At 38.8% G+C, this 10,764-nt stretch overlaps 2 protein-coding genes across 2 annotated transcripts; both read right to left on the bottom strand.

Moving 5' to 3' along the window:
* Positions 1–1,450: 1,450 nt before the first annotated feature.
* LOC138873851 (uncharacterized) lies at positions 1,451–5,532 on the bottom strand. The gene is made up of 7 exons (XM_070152335.1): positions 5,380–5,532; positions 4,503–5,268; positions 4,236–4,316; positions 3,029–3,760; positions 2,198–2,751; positions 1,794–2,108; positions 1,451–1,714 (listed from the first exon to the last, which is right to left on the bottom strand). Exons 1-7 carry the CDS (start codon positions 5,530–5,532, stop codon positions 1,451–1,453), a joined length of 2,865 nt encoding a protein of 954 aa, XP_070008436.1.
* A 128-nt stretch (positions 5,533–5,660) lies between these two features.
* LOC138873852 (uncharacterized) lies at positions 5,661–6,701 on the bottom strand. The gene is made up of 2 exons (XM_070152336.1): positions 6,152–6,701; positions 5,661–6,025 (listed from the first exon to the last, which is right to left on the bottom strand). The coding sequence occupies exons 1-2, from the start codon at positions 6,699–6,701 to the stop codon at positions 5,661–5,663; spliced, it is 915 nt and encodes a 304-aa protein (XP_070008437.1).
* Positions 6,702–10,764: the final 4,063 nt, after the last annotated feature.

Raw genomic sequence — 10,764 nt, forward strand, 5'->3', positions numbered from 1 at the left:
CTTTCAGCACCTCGAAGACGGAGATTTTAAGGCTGTGTTGGCTAACCGGCAAAAACCTTGAAAAATGACCACATGCGGTTGTTCTTGCAAAAGCAGCCTTCCGGTGCCCTTTTAGGGATATTCGGCTATTTTTGACAATTTGGACCCGGTGAGGGTTGCCTACGTATCCCACATCATGTGAGAATTAAACTGGCGTAGTTCGGGCCATTTTTTTTTGGCAATCCGCTAGGCAAGTGCCTAAGGCTAGTTTTTATTTATAAAAAATATGCAAAGAAAAACAATAAAGTGCGTTAATGTTCTACGAAATGTAAAGAATAAACCTTGAAGATTTCATGTACCCTATTATCAAAGTTGAGTAGTGTACTCAAAGTTGATATCACAACAACAGTACTTAAAATTGTATAATAACTAGTCCATGTGCATTTGCTGCTTTGCACGTTACCAAGTGTGCATGTGCAGCATTAATCTTTTGAGGTCCTCATTAACTTCCCCAACTGATTAAACAATTATCAATGCTGGTTCCTCCCATGTGCAACCATTTTGCACCATGTGCTTTCAATTAGAATGATTTTGCACCATTGTTTTTTGAACAAATAAATGTGCACATTATCCATTGTTTTCCACCATAAACATGTGCTTTCCTTTGAAAAAAGAGCTGCTGCATTTGTTGGATGCGTGCACTTTGTGCACTATTTTAATTCCCATACCTCTTGAAATCTCCCATTGTACTTCCATGGAGACAAACATCTCGATATGAGAACGCTTGTGTCAACCTGCATTGGCCTTTGTTGCCAGCATCCGTATTTCCTCTAAATGAGCATGCTTCTTCAAATGAGCAATTCAACTGTTGGACGAAGCATGCGTGAGTATAAAATTAAAACAAACTGCATTGGCCTTTGTTGCCAGCTTTTCTCGAAGACATTTTTTCTGCACATGCTAGTTGTGTTTCCAATGCCTTTTGGTACTTGTTGTGCCCGAAATGAAGAGCCATCATTTTTATATTCCCATATCTTGTCTCTAACTGAACCATGCGTGTGTTAAAAATGTGATGCCTTCCAGCTTTTCTCGAAATCAGCATGCCTTCACCCACATTTTTCCAGATTTGTCCCTTTAATATTGCATTTCCTTCTTCTGAACAATTGTATGTAAAGTAGTGAATCTCGACATTACTCCAAGCTATTAAAAGCTTCGCTTGCTTTTGTTTAAATGGCCTATTCTGCTCGAAATTAAACACTTCTGCACCATGCTGGTTGAATATCCAAGGAACTGAATTCACGCGAGCAATCCATGCTAGTTTGGTTTCCAATGCCATTAGTCTTTGTTGTTGTGCTCGATTATTGATGTGTTTTTGTTCTTTAGCATAGGTTATCTCGAAAGGTTGCAACATTGAGTGCCATAAGCATTGTGATAACGTAGTGGCACCTCCTGCTCTTCCTTTTCTCTTTGCTTCTTATCTCCTGTCCACCTTCACCCTTAGACTTGGACATTGCAGCTTATCTTCATTAACCAACCTCCTTCCCTGTGCATCTAGATGCCAGAAATGTTGGCATTCTATTTCTCCATGATCTAAAGCATAATTAGCTAAGTGATCTGTCAGCTTGTTGCCCTCCCTATGAATATGAGTAACTGTGTAATTGTCCTCATTCATTAGTTGCATCATTTCCTCTACCTGCTCAGATATGATCCATGGTGGTTTCCAGATCCCATTCATTATCTTTTTTTAATAACATTGAGTCAGTTTGAAGCCATACATGAGAGTATTGTTGAAATCTGCAGAACCTTAGTGCTTCTACCATGGCCTTCGCTTCAGCTACTGTGTTTGTTGTCTCTTCAATCTCCCTCCCTACTGACTTGACTATGTCACCATTTTCATTTCTTATACAAAAACTTATTGAGCTCCTGCCTGGATTTCCCCTCGATGCACCATCCGTATTAACTTTTACCCATCCTGCACTTGGAAATTCCCACATGACTTTGGTAACCTTAAGTTTATGAGTGAAATTTTCCATCATAGGTAATAGATCTTGCCATTTGTGAGCTACCATGTCCATCCAGGCTTTCTCACTTTCACCAATGCCTGGAGATTTGATGAAACTTGATAAATCACCCTGCTAGTTGTCACAGCATCACCATACTTCATACTATTTCTTCTTTTCTAGAGTTCCCATACTACACATGAGGGGACTGCTTGCATTACTGGTTTGAGCCTTAAGCACACATTTGCAGTCCAACATTTTGTGATTGCTTGGTGCAATGTTAGTCCCTCCACAACTATTCCTGCCCTCGATAGAAAATACTTCCAAGTTGTCCCTGCAGTTTCTGATCTAAAAAACAAGTGCTGAAGAGATTCCTCGTCAGGCTGTACACAACACCAACATTTTGATGGCATGCAGTAGCCTACCCTTTTCAAGAAAGCATCTAAAGGTAGCTTTGCTTTCCACACTTTCCACATGAAAAATGCTATTTTAAAAGGCAATCCCTTTACCCAAATCATCCTATAAGCTGTTCTTGGTTCGTCTCTTCTTCTCGTATAATCCCATACTGACTTAACGCTAAAATATCCTCTTGTTTCCAGCATCCAACAAGGCATGTCAAGAACCTGCTGAGGTGAAGGTGGTTTGATTTTCTCCAGAATGTGTACTGCTAAGTCTTCAGGAAGCATTTCAAATAGCCTGTCCACGTCCCACTCACCATCTAAGGTAACCTCATGTACATATTGTACTGTTTCATCAATGCCAAAGTCCTGAGGAACTAAAAAAATATAGTGCCCCAAGACCTATCCAGTTTTCAAACCAAAAAAGTGAGGATCCCCTTTTTGTTTGCCAAAAGATTTGATGTTCAATCAGATCTCTGCATTCCAACATTTTTATCCAAATGTGAGACCCCCTTTTCCATGGAACAATTACAGAATTCATTTTCTTACAATATTTCTGACATACGAAAGAGCTCTATAGGCTTGGTTTTGTTATGAAATTCCACCACAACTTGCTGAATAATGCCTTTTCTATATTATGTAGTGACCTGAAACCTATTCCTCCTTCCTCAACTGGCATGCATAAGGAATTCCATAAAGCCCAATGCCTACTAGTTCCTCCTACAGAGCTGCTCCAGAAAAACTGAGCAAACAATTTGGGCAACCTATTTATCACATAATTTGGAGGGTTTACAGCTGATAGTAGATGCATAGACATGTTTTGCAGTACATGGGATATGAGAACTGCCCTGCCCCCTACTGATAATAACTTTCCCTGCCATGATTGCAGTTTGTCCATTACCTTAGTAATTAGGGGTTGATAGTATTCCAGCTTTCTTTTTGCATAAAATATAGGACAACCTAGATATATGATAGGAAAATCATTCCTTTGAATGCCTATGATCCTTTCCACCTTGCTGACCACTTCCATGTCTGTTAAATGATGCAGGTGCACAACTGATTTGGTCTTGTTAACAAGCTGCCCAGATGCAGCTTCATATGCATTCAGCACTTGCATAATCAACATCAGAGATGTTTCATCTGAGGATGAGAAAATAATCATGTCATTTGCATGCGCCAAATAATTGATCTTTGGACTCCACTTTGGCATCCCAAATCCACAAAAATACAGGTTAGTATGTAGTGCATTGAGACCCCTAGATAATGCTTCTGCTGCCAAGATAAACAAAGTTGGAGATACAGGATCACCTTGTTTTACTCCCCTTGAGGACTTAAAGAACCCATGAGCTTGACCATTGATTAGAATAGAATACCAATTGTTTGAAACTAATCCAAAGACAATACCTATCAACCTTTCTGTGAATCACATCTTTCTCAGTACCTTGGTTAGGAATAGCCAAGATAATCTATCATAAGCTTTGGTCATATCTAGCTTCAGGATGACATTAGGTCCAACCTTAGTTCTAAGCCCAATGTCAGTCACTATCTCCTGAGTTAGAAGGATGTTTTCTACTATATTCCTGCCCTTAACAAAACCTGACTATTCCTCCGATATCAGACTTGGGAGAAATTCACTAGCCTTTCATGTACGACCCTCGATATAACCTTATTTGAAAAATTACTGAGGTTTATTGGTCTTAGATCAGAAAAAGTGGTAACTTCTTTTTTCTTTAGTAGCAGAACTAGGTTGGTGTGTGTTACACACTTTGGTAGCTCATGACCATTGAAAAAAGCCCTCACCATGTCGTACAGGCATCCCCTATTATGTCCCAACAAGAATGATAGAATTTGCCTGTCATACCATCTGGGCCCCCAGCACTATCACCATTAAGTCCAAATACTGCCACTTTAACCTCCTGTTTTGTTGGATGCTTAATCAATTCTGCATTTTGCTCAGTGTTAATCAGATTAGGAACATGCTCTACGATATCAAATAGTGAAGGAGTAGCTGCTTATGTGAATTGTTCCTCATTGAATTTGATAGCCTCTTCTGCAATTTCTTGTTCTTCTTCAATCCATGTTCCTCCACTATTTTGAATTCTGTTAAGCTGAAGTCTCTTCCTCCTACCTCTCACTTGTGCGTGGAAGAACTTAGTGTTCCTATCCCCTTCCTTGAACCAAGTCATGCCTGCTTTTTGTTGCCAATATTTTTCCTCTAGTGCAAGACATTTGATCAATTCTGCCTGAACCTTTTGTAGCCTTTCCCTGTTCATCCCTGTAGGATTTGCTTCAAATTCTGCTTCATGAACCATCACTACATCCTCCATTCTTGCTATATTTTGGAAAATATCTCCAAATGTAGCCTTACTCCACAATGAAAGGGCCTTCTTTAATTTTTTTAACTTGTGATTAAAAATAATATAAGGATTTGCACTGAAATCAGCTGTCCAATTCTCTTTCACCACATCTTTAAAAGTTGCATGTTCCACCCACAAATTCAAGAACTTAAAAGGCTTTTTTATTGGTGGAGTCTCAATATCACACTTTAGATACATTGGACTATGATCGGAACCAGTCTTTGACAAATGTTGCACCTCTATTCCTGGAAATGTTTGTTGGAACTGAAAATTGGCCAAACATCTGTCTAGCCTTTTGAATATACAGTCTTCCTCTGCTCTCCCATTCCACCATGTAAATATGCTGCCTTTAAATCCAAGGTCGAAGAGATTGCAAGTGTTGACGCAATGTCGAAAATCATTAATTTCATTCAATGACATAGGTAACCCACCAAACTTCTCTTCTTCATCCCATATTACATTGAAATCTCCTCCTACAAGCCATGGTGCATCCATATCCCTTGCCATTGCATATAATGGATCCCATAATTCTATCCTCTCAATTGCATCACATTTAGCATTTATCAATGTTAGGACAAACTCCACATGCGATTCAGTATGAAACAATCATGGTGTTAATTGTTGCACCATATTGTACATAACAGTTACCTCAAATACCTCATCTATGAAAGCCCAGATCTTGTTGGAAACATTTGAAATTGCTTGTGCAAGTCCTATCTTTTTTCTGTACCTTTCCAGTTTTTTTGCTTGTTGCTTTGGCTCCATTAGTCCTACAAATTCATAGTGATTTTTCCTGTGCATTTTTGTCAACTTTCAAAGGCCTGTTGTGTGTTGACTGACCTTATATTCCAAATGAGAGCATTCATCACTGATTGTTTGATTTAGTTAGCGTTCTCCTTGTGTGCACCCCAGCTTTTGGGGGTGCAAAATTATCTTTTTGTTGCTTCTTCTTTCCTTTTGCTGCTGATTTTTACCTTTTCCACTTGCGTAGGTGATAAGTCACCTTGCCTTGCAGCATTCATAAGGTGTTGGGTAGTTGATTCTTGATCCATGTCGTATCCTGATCTACCAGGTTCTTCTCCTTCTTCATTGTCTTCCTTCCCTCCTGATGTAGCTCCAAATGCATTCTTTTCAGGGACCAAGGTCTTCTCTTCTCCTCGTTTTAACAGCTGCAACTTGTTTTTCTCCAATATAATAGTAACATTTACTATTTCTGTTTTTATTGGCTGTTTCTCCTTCTCTGTTGTGTTGTGTCCTTGTGGGTCTTCTTGTGATTTCTGAAGTTTATTGTCTTCTGTTCCTCCAGGATCATTTACCTATAGGCCTCTTCCTTTATAGTTTCTAATTTCTGTGACTTCTGCTATCTGATAATTATTGTTGTGCTCAACAATTTCTGATTCTCCCATTATTAAAAAATTACCAGTTGTATTGTTGTCATTGGCATGGGGCTCTCCATTTACACTTTGCTCATTTACACTTTGCTCATCTTCTTCTTTGTCCTTTTCATTTGGTTCCTCATCAGCTTGTGCTCCTAGTGGTACTTCATTCTCCTCTGAATCGTATTCCCTTTGTGCATCCCATAGCCTGCCTCCACAACCTTGCACTCTTTCTTTAAATGTAGACGATTTTGACCCCTCTGCTTGAGAATTTGGAGTTTTATTAAGTTCCTTGTTCACTAATGTATCTTGTGATGGGATTTCCTGGCATGATGTATTGATCTTCACTATTCCATCTCCTGTTTTATCCTTGAAACTTCTTTCTACCCATTGTGCAGTATCTTTTTTTGCTTTTGATGCCTCCTTTCCATTGACTAGACCATTAGTCGAACCAATCCCCGATGAGTTAAGATGAAAAGCTTGTGCTGCTGGATTTAGCTTTCCCTCATTATTGACCATATGTTTTGGTTTTTGCTTTGTAGATTCTTGGTTATGAACTGCTGGACTGCTTGTTGTTGCATTAGCTGCCACCATTCCAATTGATTAATAGGTTCTTCCTCTTCATCCATCCCTTGTAATATTGCAAACTTGTTAACTACTTGAACATGATCATCTTCTTCATTAACTTTTTTTTCTCTCTTCTCTTTTGTCAAAATAAAACATTTTTTTTCTTTTCAAAATTTCGGCAGAGTTTCAGTACATTGGTTTTTTCAAAACAGGTGATTATCTTACTTAGCCCTCACACTGTTGTTCTCTTTTTGTCAACTTTCTCCTATTATTCAAAAGCCGGTCAGCATGCGACTCTGAAGCAAATAAATGCACAAGTAGCAAGTAAGATGCATGAGGATGGTCTTTTCATTTCAGGTACACCTGTCCTAGACAGACCCAACCCCTGTGTTGAGTCTCAAAAGTCAAAATGCACATGATGCAAACAAACGTTCCTACTAGGGATCTGGCATGAGGTATTGTTATACTAGGTTTAAAAACCTGGGTTTATTTTTTCTAGACCTGGCTTACCCGAGCGGACAACTCGAGCCGAGGCGGCGGCTGCGTACCGGTAACCAAAAGATCATTCAGCTTTACAACTTGTCTGAACCTCGTTCTGTTTGGGATATGACACTAACAGAAAGAAGTCACGACCAGCGTGCACTCCTCGGGAGAGAGAAGAGAGGGGTTTCGTAGCAGTTTATATATACAGTTCAAATACTATCAAAGCGGTAAAAAGCAACATTTAGCACATTAGGCTCAAACATGTAATAAAATCAGATAACAGATAAAACCAAATATAGCAATTCGTCTAAGCTCAATTTCTTAAACCCTGAACCAGAGATTCTAAGTTCGATCCCCAGCAGAGTCGCCAGAGCTGTCACACCTCCTTTTTCCTACACCTCCGGAAGGGGCATATAAGAGAGTTTTTTCCAATTTAAGTGACAATCGAAATGGATTATTTATTTAAAATTCAGAGTCGCCACTTGGGAAATTTATGGTGTCCCTCGTTCAAATACCGAATCGAGGAAAAGATTGACTTTGTTTAACAGTCCGCGAACCAGAAGTCCGAGTAAGGAATTTTGTTAACCCGGAAGAAGGTGTTAGGTATTCCCGAGTTCCGTGGTTCTAGCACGGTCGCTCAACTGTTATATTCGGCTTAATTATATGATTTAAATAATTATGAACCTATGTGCAAATTTTAGTTTTAACCGCTTTTATTCATTCTTAAAGAAAATTGCAACGTTATTAAAATATGTTTTGAACCACGTCACATAAATGCACACGTGGGTTTTTACATATTTTAACATCGTTGTGATTTGGATTTGGGTCACATAAATGCGCACCCGAGTTTAGGAAGGTAATATTATTAAATGACGCGCCTAAAGCAACTATGCATTTGCACTGTGCGAGGGCCATGGAATTTGCTAAACAACACTCCTCGAATTCTAAGGATTAAAATATTAACTAAGCGAGGGCCATGCATTTAAGATTTCATTTGGCACGGCACCTCAATTCCAATTCTAAAAAGGAATTCAAACAATATTTTAGAGGGCCATAAACTATTTTTATTGTCTAATATGGCACACCTCCATTAATTAATGAGCATAACTAGTTGGTTAAAAAAACGTAAGAAGATTCCCATTTATTTTATGCTAATGTTTGAGCCAAAATTTAATACTTGATGAACTAGTAACAGACAACCCATGTTTGATCACGGAAAGGCCCGGGCTGGTCAGAAGTCCAACGGCCAACTATCAATTACTATATGATCAACGAAAGAAACAGCTGGGCTCGACGTGAGCCCAGGTGGAAAATCCCATCGCTGGAAAGAAATTCGGCATAACTGGGCCAAAGAAGGCAGCCCAGTTTCACGATTCAACGCTAAACGTTTGAGGCCAATTGCATCATTCAAAGAAATCTGGGTTAATACTGATAATCTTGGACTCAGATGCAAAGCTTATTTAGATACTAACATATATTCTGAAGTGAATATGCAATTCCTAGTGAGATTTATTTCAACAAAACTCAACAAAACGACCTTCCTACATCGCCAAAATAGAACATTCCATGCTTCAATAACAACTGATCATTACCAATCATTACATGAAATTGAAACACTTAATGATTCTTCCCTGAGCATCATTATCGTTCATACAACCAGCCTAGCTATTAAACACAACCAATTCTTATTACAATTTCATCGAAATACTTGAAAGGACCTCGAAACACATATATATGTTTGATAAGATGGCTTTAACAAGAAATTTCACTCTGTACCCAGTCGAATGACCTTTTAAAAATGCAAGAAGCTTATACACAAGCAGAAGCAGAACTAAGTGAGACTTTGACATCACTTGACTAACACATATTACACTGGGTCTAAATGAATACTCTTGAATCAACTATATTCAGGCAAGATCCAAATCCATCACTTAAAACAGAGGTAATACCAGGGAATGAAATATGCAAAATAGGCTAGGCTAGGCAAACATGAGATAAATAAAATGGCAGAATCAAGTAGTAATCAGCAAGAGGGACTAATGTTGGCCATTTAACTTCAGCTTGGTTTACAGATCTTCACAATGAGACTCAATCAGGCCTCATTTCTAGTCACGGTTCAAAGGAGTACCTGGAGATTACAAAAGGGAAAAGAGGTGAATGCAGTAACAGCAACAGCAGTAACACTCTGTACCCAAAAAATGAGTTTGCGGACTAGTTTTAAACCCAACATATGAGACACAATAATCCAGGCACTAATTTCAGTCACTCGACGAACCAGAAGACCTCAAATCAGACTTGGCCTTAACCCATTTTAGTATAAGCTAACCAGAAATTGCTTCAACAATAGGAAAACTTCAGAAGAATACTAAGAGAACTCAATGTAACAATGTTATTTTCCTAAAATTCCTCAGCCGTTTTGATTTTTTCTGATTTTCTCTTCAATCTCTTCAGTCTGCCTTGAAAGGCAAGTATAGGATGCCTTTATAAGCAAGGGACTAGGGCAGACCTTAGGATTCAATTTGCACTTAGAACCTTTTGATATTTTCCTTTTAGCTTAGGTACCATTAGTGTAAAATTCAGAAGTTCAAATTAGTCCCCAACCCAACTTCCTAGAAGATTCCTCAATCAGTTTTCAAAGATTCCCTAAGCCAATTTTCCCAAACTAACCCTCAAACCCATGAAAATTGCTTCAGAATTCCCAAATGGGTTAATTTGACCCAATGACTTAAACCAAATTAAACAGGTTGCACTTTGCAAATGGGTCGGAAACAACCCAAAGCCCAAACAATAAACTAACCCAACTAAATTCTATAAGCATCTGTAAAAACAGAACAATACAAAAACTGAGATGATTTCCACAATCAAAATCTAAACTAAGTTACTGATTAATTAACACAAATATGAAAGGAATTAACTAAGTTATTAAATCAAAATGACCTAATTGAATTAAACTAGGTGGCTAAGACAAAAAGGTGAAAATCAGACTTTGAGCATGCCATTAACACAAACCAAACAGACCAAGAAAATCAAAGGACAAGCTTTTACAATTTGAAAAAGAAACAAAGGGACCAAACGAACAACAAACAATTTAAACTCGGAAAATTGGCCGAATTTTCAGCCCGAGCAAGAAAAAATCTACCTAAAGAAAAGGAGAGGAAAAGAAGAGGAAAAAGAGGTGTAATAACACCAAAATGAACAGAAAAAATGAAGGGAACTCACCGACTATGCTTGAAATCGATACTGATATTCTGAGTTACCCCAAGACAATGTGAATCGCGTGTTCTTGGTCAAGAACAAGAGAACATCATTATTTTGTGATAAAACGGCCTTGAACACTTAGGGATTTCGGAGAAAATAGCCTTACATGCACGGGTTCGATTTAGGCTTTTAGGGCCTGAACTCAGATTCAAGATTCAACGAGCTAGGCTATGATTCGAGGGTAAAGGGTCAGAGATTTGGGATGGGGAGACGAAAATGGTTCTATGGTGTGAATTTTGGCCCACTTGGTGGTGGCGCCGCCACCGGAGGACGGTGGAATCATGGGGCAGCGCTAGGGTTGGCGTGGGATTCTCTGAGGGTGAAGTGGATGAGGGAGACGGGTTTGGGG

This window comes from Nicotiana sylvestris, chromosome 7 (genome assembly GCF_000393655.2).
Source record: "Nicotiana sylvestris chromosome 7, ASM39365v2, whole genome shotgun sequence".
Taxonomy (NCBI): domain Eukaryota; kingdom Viridiplantae; phylum Streptophyta; class Magnoliopsida; order Solanales; family Solanaceae; genus Nicotiana; species Nicotiana sylvestris.

Coding starts and splice junctions, on each gene's coding strand:
- LOC138873851 (XM_070152335.1), bottom strand. CDS start 5,532: ATGCACAGGAAAAATCACTATGAATTTGTAGGACTAATGGAGCCAAAG. Junction 4,317..4,502: donor CTTCCACGCACAAGTGAGAG/GTAGGAGGAAGA, acceptor AGCAAAATGCAG/AATTGATTAAGCATCCAACA. Junction 2,752..3,028: donor AGTTGAGGAAGGAGGAATAG/GTTTCAGGTCAC, acceptor ATATTTTTTTAG/TTCCTCAGGACTTTGGCATT.
- LOC138873852 (XM_070152336.1), bottom strand. CDS start 6,701: ATGGTGGCAGCTAATGCAACAACAAGCAGTCCAGCAGTTCATAACCAA. Junction 6,026..6,151: donor CAATGACAACAATACAACTG/GTAATTTTTTAA, acceptor CTGGAGGAACAG/AAGACAATAAACTTCAGAAA.